Genomic DNA, 20,497 nt, shown 5'->3' with positions numbered 1-20,497 from the left:
ATTGCCTTTGATTTCACCTTTGCTTATAGCAGGGCAGAGTATCTGGAGCAATCCTTAGCACCTCTTATCCTATCAGATTTTTGTTTTCCTTTCCAGGAATGTTTGGCCTTGCAGTGTGTCAAGGACAGCCCCTCTTACTTCACTGTTTTCTTCCCTTTGCTTTTACAAAGCATAATAAAAAGCTTTGCGGGAGAGATAGCAGGTACAGTCCCCAGGGAAGTGTTTCTGCAAGCTGAGATTCAGCTCCGTGGTATTTTAGACTTGCAGGGCAGGAAGGTGAGCTGCGATCCCCAAAAAAAAAAGACAGTCTGGCATAAACACATCACCTCATCCAGGCCCCAGATGCTTTGCTGGGACTGGTGTGAGCAGAGTGAGGTGAAATGTCAGCAGGGTTATTTCTAGGGTTTTACTTGTCTGAAATACTTCATTCTTCACACATTCAAACTGCATGGACAAATGGACACAAAGTTCAGCCTTTCTTTATGGGCAGGATGGTGTAAAATGGAGTAGGGGGAGGCAAAGAGCTGACAGGCACAGAGGCAAGACCTCAAAATGTCCAAGGTCACCCTGTCATCCTCAGAATTATAAAAGTAGCAGCGGCTGTTGGTATCATATACTGCTACAACAGATACAGATATGTACAGATGTTTACATGTTTGTACATGTACATATGCATGCAGTGCACTTCACACATGGAACCAAGTGTGCAGCCACATTCCTGAGCATTTTTGAGCCTTTGAGTGCCTATTTAAAAATCATTTAATATTTTATGACTCCCATAGGACTCCCGGTAAAATAGAACAGTGTTTAAAGACAGGGTTAATTATTGACAGAGTTACTGATCTGCCTCTTCTGAGTTCATAGCAATAGAAAATAATTCTTCAGTTTTGAAGAGCATAAAGCAAGCCATAAGCAAAAGCTTTCCAGTGCTGAAGGAAACCCAACATCTAGATTTATATCACCTGGACAAAAATAAGGCTTCCAGGTAGGCGTATAGACTGGTTATTCAGGCCTGTCAGTGCTCACTGTTGAACTTTATCCCCGGAGCAGGCAATGTTCCCAAGGTGAGTAAACACACCTTGGACGAGCCCCCATTGGGCAGCCAACTAGCGAGCACTTGCCTACCGAATGTGCCAACCGCGCTTGGCCTGGACGACCCCCCCGTTCCCAGTTCCAGATACTCGTTGTACTCAACCTTTCCCACATGCAGAGAAGTTACGATGCTTTTGGTTTCAAAGCCAAATTGGATGATCAAAGTTTGGTTAAACTGCTAAATTTTGTAACTGCCTCAAAACAGCAAACCCAGAGGATAAGAATCTCTTATTTCAGCACTCATTAATCAAACCTGTTAAATGATTACCTTGTTAGGGCTGCTTTGTTGACAACTCTTCATGGTGACAATGTCAGTGGCACTGTCCCAAGAAACAGCCAGTGGTGACGTAAAGGACAAGCCTCCTCCACCTCACCTAGTGGGATGGACACTACCACAAAGAATATTTAAGCAAGGAGGATGCGCCCTTGGACAACAATGACTGCAAGAATACTCCAAAGCAAGTGGCACAGGTTCAGCTCTGGCATTCAACTCAACCTGATAAAAACAGTAAGTAGAATAGCCTCTATTTTTTTTCCAGCTTGAAATTACCAGTGATCCAAGTTCCTATATTGATTTTAAAGCAGAAGTACATGATCAAATCTATTATAAATTCTACCTTTGCATTATACTTTGTTAGGAAGTCTTGCTGACACTGTTTAGAATGTCGCAGTATGCTAACACACCCAATATATTTGATTTTAGATTGTGATCAGTATTTCAAAGCCAGCAACAGGATCCACTACAGGGCCAACAATGCCCCCCCAGTTGAAAGCCGAGGTGAACATCATGCCCAGGGTTGTCCAGGGGAATTTGCAGAGCCTGCCTCCAGCAGTGAGAGATTTCATTCAAAGTAATGCCAAGCTCTGCCAGCCTGAGAGCATTCACATCTGCGATGGCTCGGAAGAAGAAAACAAGAGACTTCTGGACGTCATGGTAGAACAAGGCATGATCAAGAAGCTGAGCAAGTATGAGAACTGGTGAGTAGCCTGAAGGAAGTCAAGTACCAACTCAGAATTGCAATATGCATTTTCTACCCTGTTTACTTTTAAAACTGCTTATAACCCTTCATTATTTGCTTTCCATGAACATTTTGACACTGTATCTTATATAGGTGAAATACTCAGAAAAAGCAAACTTTTTCCTCTAAAAATTAACATAAAGCATATTATTCAGTTGGACTATCAACTGTACATTGTCTCTGTTGATTAGTTACACCAGGGAACTGAAATAATGTCATGAGACTTATGTAACTAATCATTAGCAATGGCTAAATATTATTTAGCAAATACTTGTTCTGAAGAATTCTAGTATTTCAGTCAATTAGTTTATTCATCAAATACTTTTTTGTGGCATTCAAATAGCTCTGTGGGTGTTCAAATATTATTCAGTTCAGGCATTATTCATATCATGCCGATGAGCTTTGACTGTAATGTATTCAGCAAATACTTTTTTCAAATATTTCATCATCTCTCCCAACTAACCCAACATGAAAGGAGAATATTAACAACAAGTACATACTCAGGAATTACGTGCTGACCGAGAGATCTTGATGGAAGAAATCTGCAAAGACTTTTGAATAACTAAGTGCAGGAATTTGGCAATCTGTTTGCAGACTATTTGGGAGAGAAAAGGGCAAGATTCACCAGATAAATTATTCATTGTTAATTATATGCTTAGCTGTAGTGATGATGGTTATGACAGCTCAACTAGAACATTTTTATACTCGTGGAAAATTTCGATGCACAGAGGTGAAGATGTAAAAGAATCCTCTCTATTGTAAATAGATGGCAAAAATTCTTTAAAGAGGAAAAAGAATTCCCTTTAGTAAACTCCTTCACTTTTTGTGATCAGGCTTATACTCAGTATTTCTTTTGCAATGCCTCTAATTAAAGGACTATGCCAATCCACTCAGCCAGGTTTTGATCCCGCAGGCACTTATACCAACACTTTAAGGACTTGCTTGAGATCTACTTTTTTGTGCTAAACCAGCCCCATGGAAGGGTAAAATAAGTGTTGTATTGATAATTAAAGTTTAATTTCCCAATTTTTGGTGAAATGCAGCTGGTTGGCTCTCACTGATCCAAGAGACGTGGCAAGAGTTGAAAGCAAAACCGTCATCGTTACTCAGGAGCAGAGAGATACCACTCCAATCCCTAAAACTGGAACTAGCCAGCTGGGTCGCTGGATGTCTGAAGAAGATTTTGAGAAAGCCTTCAATACCAGGTTCCCGGGCTGCATGCAAGGTAGGCAAGAAAAGGATGGTTGCCATTGAACTTCTAGAATTACAGGGGCGCTACTACTCATAATTACTGTAAAAATACTAGCTGAAGGTTTAAGTGCAAGGATTCTTCTTTCCAGCATTCTTCTTTTCATAAAGAGGGGAGAAGTCATGTAGGAAAATCTGAATGAATTTTTTCAAGGAGTCACACAGCAACTAAGCAGCAGATGGGAGGTGAGGTGAGAAGGGAGGGCTGCCGTTCCCAGCAATAATGTCAGGTTCAGGGATTTACACCAACAGAGAACTTGGCCTCCACCCACCTTTACTACTGGCTGGACAATTTGTCTGAACAGCTGCATTCAGCATTTAAGATAAAAGTTCTCACTACACAATTAGACAAACAGAAAAATACAGATCCTTAATCACCATCAGAAACACCCACAAGACAAACAGCTTTTAAAGGAGTGAGAAACAACCTCAACATTAATAAAGATTATTTCAAAAGTTCCTTGTTTCGGTCTTCACCACATCTTGCTACTCCCTGTTTTCCAGGACGTACGATGTATGTCATCCCCTTCAGCATGGGGCCCATTGGGTCTCCTTTGTCCAAGATTGGGATCGAGCTGACGGATTCACCGTACGTAGTGGCCAGCATGCGGATCATGACACGGATGGGAACAGCTGCTTTGAAAGCCCTGAGCAATGGGGAGTTCGTAAAATGCCTTCACTCAGTCGGATGTCCTCTACCGCTAAAAGGTAAGAGATACTTAAAAACTGTCACCCGGGGAATTCCCTGGGACACGTTTCAGAGCTGGCTGCGTGTGGCACACCTACCACAGAAGACCAGTGCGGTTTGTTTAACGGCACTGGGTTCAGAACTCAGTTAAAGGAATCAAAGCTCAATGAGAGTTTCATGGAAAGGAGATTATTATCCCCAGTACTTACCAGGGGGTTTCCCTTGAAGCATCTGGTACGGGTTGCTGTCAGAGACTTGATGCTGATGAAACAACAGCGTGATCCAGCATGGAAATTGCTGCATTTATGAGTACAACATTCTGTTCTGCAGAGCCATTAATCAACAACTGGCCGTGCAACCCGGAGTTAACGCTGATTGCCCATCTCCCGGATCGCAGAGAGATCATTTCATTTGGCAGCGGTTACGGAGGAAACTCCTTACTGGGGAAAAAATGCTTTGCTCTCAGAATTGCCAGCAGAATTGCCAAAGAGGAGGGCTGGCTAGCTGAGCACATGCTGGTAAGAGCTATTAAATCATGTGTGTTTGAACAGCCATTAAACACTAAATTAGCTCTACATAAATACATCATATCTTGCTATCAATTAAATTAGTCTCATATGGATAGTCCTGTAACATTAGATATGAATTTATCGCATGTCAGGCTTATGAGAATTAGGAAACTGCTTGCAAGGTTAAGTACCAAACATTTTAAAATAGTACCTGTAAAATCAGGAATCAAGAAAATATTTGGAACTTCTGACAGTGGCTACTTGTAGGAAGACCCATGTACTTGAGCAGAGGCTAAGCATCATCACTGGGCACCCACACTGCCCCTAGAAGTCTGTAGCAAAAGATTAATGCAAGTTTTGAAAATTGTATTTCATGTTATAAAGAGGTCTATGCACTCAAAAATCTGAAAATGTTAGATTTTTTAAATGAGTTCTGCTTTGTGCCCTTCCTGCCTTGACTTTCTACTGTAATTTAGACATTCTACTACCATAGAATACCACTGAAAAAAATCATTTCAAAGTGCATAGGAGAACAGTCTCAGAAGAAATATCTATGGACTCCAAGAAGTGCAGAAGTATCAATACATGAAGGGCTTTCACTCCACTCATGCAGCCAAAAGAACCTTGCCCCGTTTCCTTCTGTCTCAGCTGAGAAACATAGCTGTGTACAGTCTGTCTATCTTTAATCAACAAAGTAAAGATAAATGTTTGAATTATATACATACCTGACATTTTAAAAAAATATAAAAACTCCTTACAAATATTTTAAGGGCAAGAAGAGTAGACTTTGATTAATAAAGTACAGTTTGAGTTATTTGTCAACTATATTATGTGGTGCTGCTTCTGTAGGAACAAATTTGCGTAATTAAATATTCTATCATTACCACTTGCTGGGAGACAATCTTCAAAATGAAAAGTGCAAGAAAAAAGACCATGTTTAACAGTTGCATCAATTTTTCAATAGATCCTGGGCATTACCAATCCAGAGGGCGAAAAGAAGTATTTTGCTGCAGCATTTCCTAGTGCATGTGGAAAAACTAACTTGGCCATGATGAACCCAAGCCTGCCAGGATGGAAAATTGAGTGTGTGGGTGATGATATTGCCTGGATGAAATTTGATGAAAAAGGTACAGAACTGAAAATGGATTGTTTCACAGTCCAGTACTGGTTGCTTTTAGGTTCAGCAAGACATGCAACATAATTCTGAACAGAATTAGAACGGTTTGATTTACTTACATTTTGTCATTTAACTTCCAGGCAACTTAAGGGCAATCAATCCAGAAAACGGCTTTTTTGGTGTCGCCCCCGGAACCTCAGTCAAAACAAACCCCAATGCTATTAAAACCATATCCAGGAACACCATCTTCACCAATGTAGCACAAACCAGTGACGGAGGTGTCTATTGGGAAGGCATTGATGAGCCATTACCACCAGGAGTAACACTGACTTCATGGAAGAACAAGGACTGGACCCCAAATCACGGTAACCTGGCCCACCCTACAGTCTCTCTTGGTTTTCTCTGCTGAATTCAAGTTAATTCTGCCATTTTGACCCTTTTCGTTGTACTCTGTACAGGGGAACCTTGCGCTCACCCCAACTCACGGTTCTGCACTCCTGCCAGCCAGTGCCCCATCATGGACCCTGCCTGGGAATCCCCCGAGGGGGTCCCCATCGAAGGGATCATATTTGGAGGCCGCAGACCTACTGGTAAGAGACGGGGCAGTGGAAGTACTGACCACAGAAGGGTTGAAACACAACTGGGCTTGTACATGGGTTTTGCTTTCACAGCTGCAAAAGCAAGGAAATAACCACATTACTCCAACTTCTCTGTGTTAACCTTTGACACACACAGAGCCACTAATATTTCGATGTCTGAATTGTTAGACATTAGCACAAAACAGATGATAATAACCAAGGGCTGGAGAGAGATCAGGACCCACTAACCTGGGTGATACATAGACACACAGCAAATTGCTATACTTGTCTCAGTTTACTTGCAGTCTAACTAGTTCAGATAGGAAATGGTTGGAGAAATAAACCAGTTGTTGACAGTTCACAGGAAAGTAAATAAAATAAATTGATCTGTTAAAGGTGACCTAACATTGGAAAAGAAATAGAAGTAATGCTAGGTCTGAGTCCAATGTTGTGACTGTAGGACCAGATTCTATTTCCAGTAAAATCTGCTGGGGATTCTGAGGTCCCAGATATCTCCCACTGAGCAACTAAACATCAATGTGTTCAGTAATCAGTAGCCAGTTTTGAAAACATTCATATAAGCTTCTTTGCTGCAAGATAGCCGGAAATTAATTGATTTAAAAACCAGGAAAAATTAGAATACATTATACAGTCACATGCATATGGCAGTATCTCAGGTAGCAAAACCTGTTATAAAAACATTTCTGGACCTCTAATTACTGAAGAGGTTTTATTCTTTACAGGTGTGCCTCTCGTATATGAGGCCTTTAACTGGCAACATGGAGTATTTATAGGAGCAGCTATGAGATCTGAAGCAACAGCAGCTGCTGAGCACAAAGGTAAATCAAACTTTAATCTGCCTACCTGTATTAAAAGCAATCCTCTCTGGACTGCCTGCTCTGTCCTCCCCCTGGCTCTTTCACATTTCAGTCTTGCCAGCTAATTTTGTAACTTGTGCATTTTCACAATATAAAATATTTGTACTGGAATTAAAAGCCAAATTCTCTGTAAAAGTCAAATTAAGCAAAATAATCCCCTAGGTGACAAGCATACAGAACAGGGTGCAGGCACGGGGTTGCCATAAGACTTGATATGCGGTTCTTGTTACAGTCTGGGATAAATAATCAATTTTCTCTTATGCTAGATCTGCGCTTAAATACATGGATGGTGAAATTCAGCTTTTGAGGATCTTTATTTAGGCTGCTTGACCTGAGATTTAAGAAATTTCATTTCCAGTGATTACCAAAATTAATATAAATTGTACTGGTTTTGTACATCAAAGATAATGCTTGTATTGTTTCGTGAAGCTCTTTGGTTCAGATGCAGAATGGTGGTTAAGGGACAATAGATACTATGTCCTGGGAAGATCTGAATCTTTATGCTTTAGAATAAATATGCTGTTTATTAACTTAAATCCTGCATTTGTGTTGTCAACAGGCAAAATCATTATGCACGATCCGTTTGCCATGAGACCTTTCTTTGGCTACAACTTTGGCAAATATTTAGCCCACTGGCTCAGCATGGCACAGCGCCCAGCTGCAAAACTACCAAAGATCTTTCATGTTAACTGGTTCCGGAAAGACAACGAAGGGAAATTCCTGTGGCCTGGCTACGGAGAGAATTCCCGTGTGCTGGAGTGGATGTTCAACAGAATTGAAGGGAAAGCTTCTGCCAAGCCAACTGCCATCGGTTACATCCCTGCTGACACTGCCTTGAACCTGAAGGGTTTGGAAGATGTCAACTTGACCGAACTGTTTGATATCTCCAAAGAGTTCTGGGAAAAGGAGGTAGATGAAATTAAAAAATACTTTGAAGTGCAAGTTAATGCTGACCTTCCCTATGAAATAGAAAGAGAAATGCTTGACTTAGAGATGAGGATAAAACAGTTGTAGCTGATCAAAACCCCAATTATTTATCAAGCTACACATACTAAGACAGAATAAACACATTTTACGAAATCCCCACTGGAAGCATAACAGCACACCGATGGGCAGGGAGTTATAATGAAACACAGGTCTTAGTTTAGTTAGAATGCAGATAGGGGCATTCTAGAATTAACTCCAGACCTAATGCTTTATAACTACATCAGTTGTTGTGAATAGGTGAGCAGCTGTGGGAATGTATGTGCACATGGTCTTCTAAACCCTGATCTGTCACTTACATGCACATATAGCCATGATGGGTGTAAATTACTCACCTATTTCTGCCTATACAATCCAAACCAATCCAGCCTTCAGATATAGCACATTGTTTCTATCATGCAAACTGCTAGAGTCTCAGACTACAGGACAGAAGAAAGAAAAGAGATGCTGTATATATGTGTTACTTAAATGTATTTCACAGCTTAAATACTTTTCAGAAAAATAGAGTTGTAATTTTATCACAGTGAAAGATGACTTTGTATTACTAATGCATATTTAAGATATTGCTATTATATATGCCTCATATTCCTGTAATTTTCAGATGTTTTGAATGGCTTGTTCTTTAAACTATTGAAATAAATGTTTATACAAAACATGATCTCATTTCCAGTATTCTCACTGTTTATAAACTACACGCATATAAATTTGGCCTCCTGTCAATACCACAAATTCCCATGTGGAAGTTAGATGTTGACTAGCATTGATCTACTAACTCCTGAGCCAACTCGTTTAAGCCACATAGTATCTTTGCAACTTTTATTCAAGTCAAAGGAGTGATCCAGAAATTATGATACGAGCTGCAAGCAGTCATCCAGCTAGTGACATGCACTCCATAACTGGGCATTATTAGTTACTTCAAGCATTTATAAAATAAACTGCTCTCTAGGAAAGACCCATATTAGGATTTTGCTCATTTGCAAAAGCCATAGGATTCGTCTCTGTTCCACAGTACCTTGGCTCCTGCAAGAATAACTAGTAGAGCTTGTTTAAGTGAAGAGTTTTCTGGATTTGTTGAGATGCCTAAAGCCTTAGAGCTCAATGATAATAGGAGTAGGAGCCTGTGTTGGCTTCCTTGTAGGTCCAAGGTACCAAAACTATCCCATGTTCTCCAAATTAAAGGTGTCTTTTCCCACATTTCTGGCAGGTATTCTGCTTTTCCACTTCACATGTTTGATCTCCCAAAATATATTGCAAATACTTGCCTGGAAAAAAGAAAATCACTTACATTATGTAATAAACCTTTTATAGACCCTGTTTCCTTGCTAAACAAACAGTACCAGAGCTGGTCAACAGATGCCCTTCGAAGTTTGCTAGGAGAGGTCACATAGCCTGAAAAGCCTCTAACTACCTCCTGACTTAACACAAATATTATTAATTCTGAAGCGAATAACACAGCACAAGTCAATACAGATCACATTAAAAGCAGACAACAGAAAGCTGTGATGAAACAGTGCAGCCTCTGTCGAGATCTAACCTGCTTGCTGGTTAAAACACACATCTGCATGGATGCAGTCTCATCCTTAGCCTGTGTACTATTGGAGTGGGCTCCAAATTAAAAGAAAAATCAAGGTGGAAGACAGTAAGTCAGAGGAAGTGAGCCAAGAGAGACGAGTATATGCACTCCTCAGATTCAAGGATTACTGTCACTTGTATAACAAAGTTGGTTATAAAGTAGTTCTATATATAGATGATTAAAAGCTTGGGCCGTTCCCAAACAGATATGGCAGTATTGGAACTGGTATTTGGATAAGTCTAAGAAAGAACAAGATCTAAGAAAGTCTGTCATGCTACTATCAGAGTTATGGCCAGTTAGAGTCTCAGAGTTTCTTATGGGCCTCATGAGAGGATCCCAGTCCTGAGCAGTGCAAACACATTCCAAGCACGTTTTGAAATGCTGCCCAGGAGATGTACAGAAACTCAGGGCTTTCTAGAGCTCTCTGAGCATCTCCAGTGCACTGTTCTCCCTTCTCAAGCACAACCAGGCTCAATATTCTGAATATTACAGAACAAACAACTCATACTTCATGCCAGAGGAAGCTGCACTGAAGGCCCGAGTCCAGCCGGCAGATGGACATGGGAGAACTGAGTGACACCTGTTCCATGAAGATGTGCTCAATGAGAAGATAGCAAGCATCACTGTGGGGTAACATAACTGGGATCTTATAGCACATACCTGGCTAGCAAGGTTGGTGTAATAAGGTGCTAACTGCCTTAAGAACATCATACCCCAGCCTAAAACACTGGATTTTGTATTCTGACTAAACCTTGGCTTTCTCCTCCTCATCCCAAGAGGTTGGCAGACTTTCCTTCCCTCGACCGCTGTTGCCCTCAGGGTTCTCTTCTGGCTATTCTTTCCATATAACATAACACAACTCATGGGAAGTGGCTATCACGAGCACTTCTGGCAAAAGTATTCAAACTATTTGTGGTTCTCTCCCTCTACACATTTTAACCACATGCACCTTTTCAAACGCTGCTCAGAGACTGACAGGCATGCAAATCATTCCAGAAACTACAGAAAATGGGGGGAAAAAACCTGCTGCACTGTTAAGGCTGAGAACAAGAAAATAACTTTTTGCATGAGTCATTCAACAGCTCCTTTATATGTAAATATATCTGCAAACCATCAGCATCTATGGGGAGTACAATTTACATTTTGAATGATCAAAATGTTTAGTATTGGCAGAGAAAATGTTTAAAAAGAGAGAAGGCGATGGTTTAAAATTTAGAAACTTAGTCAATCTTGCCAGATTATGATCTCAACTTCTCTCCTTCCAACAAATACTATGTTCCATAAAAACAAAATGAAGTAGAATAAAATGCTTTTAAATTGACATTTGGAAGTTCCCCTGATTTTCAAAAGAAAGAGAGGAAGGCAACAAATGCAATAAATTTCAACAAATTAGTAGAGAAATATAAAACTTGGCCCATTAAATATGATTCAGAGAAGGGAAACGCAGGAAAGACTAACACATGAAGTGTACAGAGCCATAACATTTGCAACAGCTGTGTTATGAAATGCACTTGGTATTCTGGGAAGCGAGAAACAAAATACTTTGTTAAAACACTTGTGGATGTACCGGTGGCTGAAAAGAAGAGAGAAAATCAAAATCACAGTTTAACCATTAGCGCCATTGAGGTTACGGTCTCTGGTATGTAGTTTATGCCGTGATTCACTGAACAAGACACCTCAGTGATGGAGGCATCATGTACAAGGGACAATGTGCTTGACTCCCTTAAAATTAGTGCAGTCCCTCTAAATGACCTTTATGTACTCAGGCAAAAAGTCTGGCTTCAGTGCCAAGTACTCCTGTTAGCACAGATAAATCCGCAGAGCTCAGATCCAGACCTTGGTCCAATCTTTGCACAGGTTGAGAAGTCTCACAGCCTGATGCCATACACTTTGGACTCATTTCTAATGTTTCAAGGTCAAATTTTGACTGTGTTTTGTCTTGTTCCTTCAAATCCCTTTCTCAGATGTCAGTCTTGGTAGTAATTAGTTTAAGATATCCACAGACCTGTATTCTGTCAACATGATGAAGGTTAAACCAAATAAATAAATGAAATTGAAAAGCAACATCCAGCTTGCTGCAGAACTCTTATTGGAAAAAAGTGAAACTTCAAATCTCACAATTCTCTGATTATAGTGCTATTTGCAGGAAAAGAAGTAAAATTCAGAGAAATGGCATTTGTGCTCTGGGAAATACTGTTTTCCAAAAACCTTGGCTACCATAGTAACATGATTTATTCCATACTCTCTGCAGTATAGTCGATTAGCTCCCTAACTGAAAGACAATTACCGTAACTAGAGATGTACCTGGCTGGAAGACTACTGAAATGCTGCTTATGAATGGCGAAGCAGAGCGCTCTAAATTCCAAATTAGTAATCATTACTGTCAATCACGGAGGACATTTCTGGCAGTGGTTTAACCTCAGCAATACAGAAGGGCACATTTATCAAACGGATGCTGGCAAACCCCAGTCACCAAGATTCCAAAACACCCCCTACCACATCTGCCAATCTGCATGTGAAGCAGCTAGGTGAAAAGAAGAAAAAATTTGCTCTTGTATGCCTTTACTGCATTCTGCAGCCATCACAGATATAACTTTTGGCTGCAAAAGTGTAACAGAGAAGGATTTTGTGCACAAGTTGCAGAAATCCACTTATATTAATATGCAAAATTCAGGCTGTATCTAGTTGTTGTAAACACAAACATCATTATGGTGTCTTTGCTCTCAGAGGCCATGCAGAAGACCCCTGAACTGTCCCTATCCAGCATGAAGGGCTTTATGCCACCTTCATTACCATCAGGGACATCGATCACCCCGGCATTCATTTTGCTGCTCTTTACACTTGGCCCCATTGGCCTTCCCATGGTTTTTCTCCAGCATAAGTGTGACCAGATGCGTATTCTGAGATTATGTGACTTCAGCTTTCATTCAAGCCGATAAGCTGCTAGCAGCATTTCTTCTAACACACATCCCAGAAACATTCTTTGTGTCTTCTTTAGAAACATCAGATACTGGCCATTGGAAAAGAGAAAACATCTGTTTTAATCCTCCCAAAGGAATATATCAAAGTTTTAATGCAGCTTCAAGGCCTTTTATTCAACTAAAAACCACCCCTTTAAAAAACTGCTGGGTTTTTGTTATTGTGCTATTTTGTTTTTAAACAAAGTTACTAGTTTCTGTTCTTTTTCTTGTAAAGCACCACAACACCATTTCCCAGGTTGAGATGGCCAAGGAATGGTCCTTCCCAGAAATTTACTCCTGATAAACAGCTGTTCTCCAGAACAACCTAAGCTTATCCTCCACAAAAACTAGCTTCTAGGCTCACAGTTACTAGATTTTACCCCTGCTTTGCGGAGTGTTGGAGGCTTTAGACTAGTTAAACTAATAGTCTGAACGCTTCCTCCTCCTCTACATCTCGTCAGTGAAATCCCAGGAAGGCCCTGTCACCATGGTGGAGGCTGGCACAGCAACAGCATGTGGGTATGAATGCCATCTCAGCTATGAATGTGAAGAGCACAACAAAACCTCATTTTACCCACCAGAAACCATCACTATATTTATCTGTGTCTTCCTGAACAGCTGAGAAACTTCCCATGGTGTTCTGGAGCTCCAGATCCTGAGAGCAGCTATGAATAGCAGCTTTAAATTTAACCAAGCCTGGAAAGAGAGTGAAACCTAAATGCTACAAGACGATGCCAGTTCAGCTGGCTCAGAAGCCAACAAAGCCTCACTTTGCAAGTGGCATGGAGATAAATTCCAGCCCACAGGGCGAACAGCATCAATGCTGCAAAAGTGGTGTGACTTTGCATGACTTAGGCAGGGCTGAGCCTGGAGCGGTACAACTCTCCCAGGAATTATTTCTGCTGGCAGAAGCCAGAAGGGCAGTGAGAACCTAGTGAACCTTTTGGAGGTGACAGCAAATTGCACGGACTCTCGCTGAGCAATTTGACTCTCACGTTCCTTTTCCTATAGCTTGTTCAAGTACGACCAAGCTAAGGTAAGTGTGCCTGAACTCTTACTCCACCTCCATCACTGGGTTGCCTTAATGCTAAATAACAGGTTTATAAAGAGCCACATGGCAGTGACAGCAGAGCTGGATGGCAGAGCTCCTGCTGACTTCAGCAGTGACAAGAAGAATCTGTGTGTTCTCTGCTGAGGTTTGGTTTTGTACATTTGGTGTGGTTTTGCCTTTCAGTTTGGGATACCACCAACAGTGACTTGAAGCTCCAGAGGTGGCCAGCAGGGAAAAAACAAAACAAACAGAAGACACAAACCTATAAATTTAACTAGGACAGCCGCTGGGAGAGGGAGTGGGGGGCTATTTGCGAACTGTGGGTTGAGCGGTGGTCTTAGAGTATAAAAACAATATCCTTCTGACATGATTAAATAGAGGCAGGCCTCAGATTTTGTGGAGTTTTCTTAGGCTTTATAGAATAAAGACAGAAATCTGGCTCTATTTCATCATAGTTATCAGCACGCCTGCACCCCTCCACCCTTGAAGGAGATTAGTAGTGATAATGCATCTGGTACCTGCCCCAGCAATAACAGATCTATGTGGAGAAGATTACAAGAAATTGTTTGGACTTCTGCCCAGTCCTAGAAGTCCCACCAATGATTTCCAAGAGTCCCATCAGTTTTTATGGCTTGTCTCTCAAGAAGGCTGCTGAAACCTACATGAAGGAGACACTTTAAAAAGATTTTTTTGCAGACATTTATTTCTGGCCAAATTATGATTGCTTGGAGGAAAAAGAAGCCACCATACAAATCTTGTTAGAGACTTCAGCAGGAACTCACAAACCCATGCAGAACTGAGATAAGCTAAAAAAAGCAATAGCATCCAGGAAGGAAAGACAGACCAGCCAGCCAAATGCGACTCTAATTCCAACCCGTGACAGACCCCTGGGGCAGCTCCAAAGCCACTTAGCACAAGTGTGGAGCTGGGCCAGGAGGAGATGCTGGCACCAGGCGAGCAGCTCTAGCAAGTCTGGACTGCAACTCAATGATCTGCTGAGGGGGACAGACTCGGATGGGCTTGTTACCCCCAGCACCATGAACGGACAGTCCCCCATCTCTGAAACCCTCCAAGTCAGATGGCTCTGAGGACACTGTGATCCCTGAGCTCCCTGAAGAGCAGAACGAGCGCTCCATGCATGCGTAGAAAAAAGAGTAACAGCACATCTGTTAACGACACAAAAACACGCTGGCAATGCTCGCTGTGGCTTGGGGGAGGAAACTCTATCAAGCATCTGCAGTCCAAGGTCTAAAGGGCGATCTGTCTCCAGAGACGCCTGCGGCTTCAAGGATCTGTGTCCTGGGGCAAAATCGGTGCCTCTGCAGCACAAAGTCTGCACCGGGCCCCCGAACCCTGCCAAGGGAGCACTGTGCCCACTTTGTGCACACAGGAGGTGAATTTCCCAGGGGAGTTAAGGGGAAAAAGCACGCAGGGCTGATAATGTGCCTCTCAGACCCCTCTAGCTGCCCTCACTGGACGGACAGCTCTGCCAGTGCAGGCGGACTATGTGGGACATGAGCACACGTTCACTGGGTGCTGGGAATATTTACTACAGCAGGGACTGGGAAATGCCCTCCCCCTCACTTTTTTTTCCTCCTTTTTTTCAGGGATACAGCACACAGAGCTGCCAGGGAGGTGACTGCACCGATTAGTCTCGTGCAGTACTGTGAGACTGGCGAGAACTGTCTGGCCTGGGCGTCCCCAGGCAGCACACTGGGTGCTCTATGGGGGAGGTAAAAGAGAGGAACCAGATACTCCAGGACCAGGCAGTTTCTAGCTATGACAGCTAGAAACCCACTGCAGGCTGTGTCACACTGCTGCACTCTCTCCAAACAAGCAGCTCTTTCCCATATAGTTACACCCTTAGAAAGTAGAAGCTGGAAGCTGCTTCTGCTCCAGTGGCTGGAGAGCAGGTCCCAACCTCCTGGGTCCAGGTGAAGGTGTTTGCTGGATGCTGTCCCTGCTGTAAACCCCATGGGAAGGCCAGGGAGGGCATCTGTTTGCAAGACATTTATGATGTTGCTGGGTTTTTTTTGAACCACGAATTTGAACAGAAACCATGTTGCACCTTAAATGTCACTGCTAAGCAGAAGGAAAGCCATGAATCTTTAGCAATCTTCCCAACATCATGATTTTCCAGCAGAAAATGAATATACATTGGAAGGAACACTACAGCTGTGACTGCCTCAGTGAAGCCATTAACAAATGCAGCTTAACACATCCAAGTGCAGTCAACCCTGGCTGGGGGATTCTGGGTCTCTCTCCTATCCTCCTCTCCCCACTGCTCTGCTTATTGTTTGCTTCATTGTTAATCCCACCTAATTTAAAAATAGGAAATTGATTTCTCATGTATCCATTACAAACCAAATCATTTCTTTATTACAACAAGGATCATATTTCATAAGCAAGTCATGGAAAATTAAAACCATGCCTGTTGTTTTGATGAAATAATAGAGAGAAATGCTGGAGGGGAAGGCTCAGACAGCTGGGGGCTGTCATGCAACCAGTGGTGCAAGTTAACTCCTTGCAGGCACCCAAGGCTCCCACAGCTGCCAGTTTTCCTCCCCAAAATTCTGTTTGCAGTGCTAAGCATTCCCTTATCGCTAAACCTCAAAAGCATTTAAGAGAAGGAATACAATCCCTCTGAATAAAGTAGGTCAGTGATTTTGGTGGCTGGAGATGATGTTGTTAACAGAAGGTTTGCAGCCTGCCTGTGTGCAGAACCCGATACCTCTCCATATTAACACTACTGAAATTAGGTGCCTGATGGTTGCTGTCGCACAGTGTATACAACACAGGAATACACAATACCAGCCACACGTTATGCTACAAGGACTTCTAGGGTAAATATTTCCCGGCCTTGGGCATATTAGACCATTGTGCTTTGCTGGCAGGTAGGGGGGTTTGGACTGAAGGGGAACCACATTTGCCTGGAGAGATATTCAGCGTACACTGCACACAGGGCATGTCGGTACAGCAGGCACCTCAGCCAGATCAACAACCAGTGAGCAGTGTACTGTGACTTGGAGTCGATGATAAATTAAAACGAAATCCATTGTGTGCATTACTGAGGATTTATGGACTGCTCTATGAACCTCCCTGTGGCGCAGACAGGACATGGGTCCTCTGAAAAGTAATCCGGATAAGTACAACAGCTCGCAGGACATTGCAACATCCAACCCAAAGTTCATTGACTACTTCATTAACATACCGATCTCTAGCATTTACAGCCAAACAAAACCTCTTCAATTTCCCTATCAGAAGCAAAAAGATCAGCAAGTTATCACACTGTGCAGAATGTTTTTTTAATGTACTATCTGTAGATGTACCCATGTAAAATTACCATGTCTCAGGACAAAAAATAAGCAAAACTATTCACAAACAGACCGCAGACTCCATAAGAGTGAAGGGTAGCAGAAGAGATCATTTCAGAGCAGTAATTTATACCTAGTCTGTTCACCTCTCTGAGCAAGAAACTATTTGCCTTCATTTATTTGGGGTAAGAGTCTCCCGTTTTGACAAAAGAGCACATCAGAGCATCTTGCAAGTCTGTTACTCTCAAAGTCTGCCACGGCTCAGGAACTTGCTGTTCTTTCTAGGAGTTAAGGCCAGCAAGATTATCACACTGCCGTGATTCCTACAGCAGTCAGAGGACTGCAGACAGAGCCGCCTCACCTCACCCTCCCCTGCTCCCGAGGAGGTCGGGCAGCGAGCAGCTGGCATTTGCCCGTTCACTGCAAAGAGCTTCCTCGCAAGCGAGCCAAAGAAAGTCCTCTTAAAACTCTTTATGGTCCTTTGGCACTGATGATTCTTAGAAATGGAAAACAAGTTTTGTAACTGAATGGGAGTGAAGGAAACAGGCTCCTTCCAGGAACATCCTGCATCGTCTGTCCTGCCCCCACCTCCAAAGGGCTTGTCTAAAGCTGGTGCTGGGACATACCAGGCTCTTTTCTGCTAGTTTCTCTGTTGGCTGCTACTGTGTTGAACCAACTTATTTATGCAATGAAGATCCCAAGAAACAGTCCATGTAAAAGACTGCAACTTACCACCAAGCATCTCCAAGATCAGCTAAAACGGCCAAAGCTTTCCCAGCTCTGCAGGGTTCTCCTACATAAGAGGCATTCCCTGTTGTGGGAGATGCTTTACATTACTTTCTGGGCTGCCTTTGCCAGAAATTCAGTCTGCTGTAGTTTCTATCGGCATCTTAAAGATTGCCAAGTACATTATAGAATTATTTTCAAGAAGTTTCTTCTTTGGAAAAATATCCTCCAGTAGTTCTAATAAATATTTGTTTTGATGATCTCTTTGATAAGACAGTCACAAAAAAAAAATCAAAATCAGAACTACAGAAGCATTCAATTGCACTTGCACAACAGAGCCAACTCACCACACTAGTATTTTAATAGAACCACTGGATGTTTTCATTAGCTGTGTTTGCCACTATGACAGCAACAATAACTCCCAGACAGAAGTCGAGACAAGACATAGTAATTAGGTCAAACCTTTGGGATAAAGCTGTCATCGCGAAACATAAATGTAAGTTACTCTCCCGCTGCCCCAGCTCTGTGAGCTGTGCTATTGCTATGGGTTGTCTAAGCAGGATAAAGAAGTGGAAGAAATGAGGGTCATTCTGCCTTCTGCTGTTCTTCACAATTACCCCATGTTTAATTGATCTTGATTAATTATTTAAGGTAAATTGAGCTTTCCTGACCTAATGGCAACATGTAAACTGATTAGCTTTACAAAGCCAGCAAAATGATCTGCACAGTGAGATCAGCTCTTGCAATGTATTATTTAGGCCAAGTTATCCTGTGTCACTTCTGCCAAACACAAGACAGCGATTGCAAAGGTGTGATGTGGGTCCCCTTGGGGTGGGGTCAGACTCCTCCAGTCCCTCAGCACTAGTGGGAAAGGAGGAGGAAGAGGAATACGAGGAAGAGAAGGAGGAGAAACTGTCCGATGGCAGCATGTGGTCCTTCCCAGGGGCTGGGAGCATGCGGGGAGCTCGGGGAAGGCAGCGGAGATGGGGAATGATGCACCTTGCAAGGCAGGTTTGAGAAGCCTCGAGGGACTGGGCTGTGGTTTGGCCAGCAGAGCCAGAACTGCTGCTGGCACAGCCCAGCGAAGCAAATGCAAACTGACCCTTTGACTGGCTCTGTTTTGGCAATCCTGTCACAGTACCCCACTGTAACATCACTAGGGGTTAACAGGGCAAAAAAGTTTATTTTGTGCAGACAATGCCTATCTTTACTAGAAATCAAACCCAGATAAAAGCTTTCCATTAGATTCTGCTTAGATTGAGGTCTGAGCTTTGTGAGGGGAGTAGCAGTGCCCTATCCAGACTGATAAAATTGATTCCTGGAGTATCTTACGCACATCAGAAGAAAGTTATTCGTTTAGATATCTACAGTATTCTCCATCTCTTCTGGCCAGTTGCTGGGGCAGGTACACAGATAAATGAGAAGAAAACACTCTTTGGCTTTTGCTTTGGCTTCAGGAGAGAAGCAGATAAGGCTGATAAGGCAGTAAGTGAAATTCTCCTCCAGGCTCCCATGCAAATATGGGCTTGGGCAAAGGCTGCTCAGCTACAGGAGAAATTCTGCTCTGGCTGTTTGAAATAACAGCAGCCCCAGGCACAAACACGACAATAACCTCTTGTCTCCATCAAAAGCTCCTTGTCCAGAGAACTTACGGTCAAAATGGGCAAGACCCAGAGCAGCTGGGAGGAAAAAAGAGGAGCCCAGAGGCACAGGGGTGGGTGGGATCCACAGGAGGTGGATCTTTAGACACAAGCCAAAGCCACCACCCCTGGGGAAGAAGCCTCCCTCAGGCTAGCTCTGTCCTTGAAGGTGTTATTAGTTTATAAAATACAGAGGTGACAGAGATGGGGGCACCAGAAGCCACCTCACCAGCCAACAACACCAGTGAGGTCCCCATCACCACAGATTGGAAGGAGACAACACCCCATTTGGTCAGTAAGAACTACCTCAACCATCAGGCTACGCCACCAGAGGCTTTGAAATCATCCCTCTCCTTTTTAAACAGATTCATAAAGTCTAACGAGCCATATTACAAAAACAAAAAAAAATTATAGAGACTTTCTGCCAAATTGCTGAGACTTCAGGGTTCCCACCCAACCAGTTACTTTTACATCCCAACAATTCCATCCCTGTATTTATTTCTACTCCATTTTCTACCTCTGGGACCAAGCAAGCCATCGAACCTGGATTAAACATGCCAAAAAAGAATTTAAGGCTTGACATGGCCAAAATAATGGTTTCCAATGAAACAAAACAAAAGGCTAAGATGAAGTAACTATTTCAGCAGCTTGTACAGCCATGTAAATAGATGTTGCCAAGGGAGACTGAAGAGAGATAAGACTCCACCACCCCTCTGGAGCTCACAAAGGAAGCGTTCAGATCCAAACCCCACTTCCCAGCAGCATTCACCACTCCAGCTTCAGCTGAAATAGTGGATAAATCACATTTTTCTAAAAAAAATAAATGTTTTAAGAAGGGACAGAAAAATTCAGACTTCCCAGCTGGGCACTGGGAAGGCATTTCCTCACAGGGTGGGCTTCATTTCTGAGCAGTGGGACATCTGCAGTCTCCTAACCATGAGGAAGGGACCGAGCAGACCTCAGGCCTGACCCAGGCCAGCAGCAAGTACGAGAGCACTCAGTATTTGTTTTTACTGAAAAAGATGTATTTCTTTGGATGCTAATCTTCACTGACAACCCCCAGACCTACCAGGCTGCCTCACTCCAACTACTCCAAAGGCAAAAACCAGGCAGAAGGGGC

At 42.7% G+C, this 20,497-nt stretch overlaps 1 protein-coding gene across 1 annotated transcript; it reads left to right on the top strand.

Annotated features, from left to right (window-relative positions):
* Positions 1–1,510: 1,510 nt before the first annotated feature.
* Positions 1,511–8,143, top strand: PCK1 (phosphoenolpyruvate carboxykinase 1; the record flags this gene model as incomplete). The annotated part of the gene is made up of 10 exons (XM_082065475.1): positions 1,511–1,600; positions 1,796–2,070; positions 3,155–3,336; positions 3,864–4,067; positions 4,378–4,565; positions 5,521–5,683; positions 5,814–6,038; positions 6,132–6,263; positions 6,995–7,090; positions 7,689–8,143. 10 exons carry the CDS (start codon positions 1,511–1,513, stop codon positions 8,141–8,143), a joined length of 2,010 nt encoding a protein of 669 aa, XP_081921601.1.
* Positions 8,144–20,497: the final 12,354 nt, after the last annotated feature.

This window comes from Streptopelia decaocto, assembly GCF_964273445.1.
Source record: "Streptopelia decaocto genome assembly, chromosome: 14".
Classification (NCBI taxonomy): Eukaryota; Metazoa; Chordata; class Aves; order Columbiformes; family Columbidae; genus Streptopelia; species Streptopelia decaocto.
The sequence above is the reverse complement of the archived record's forward strand: the minus strand, read 5'-3'. Positions and strand labels throughout refer to the sequence as shown.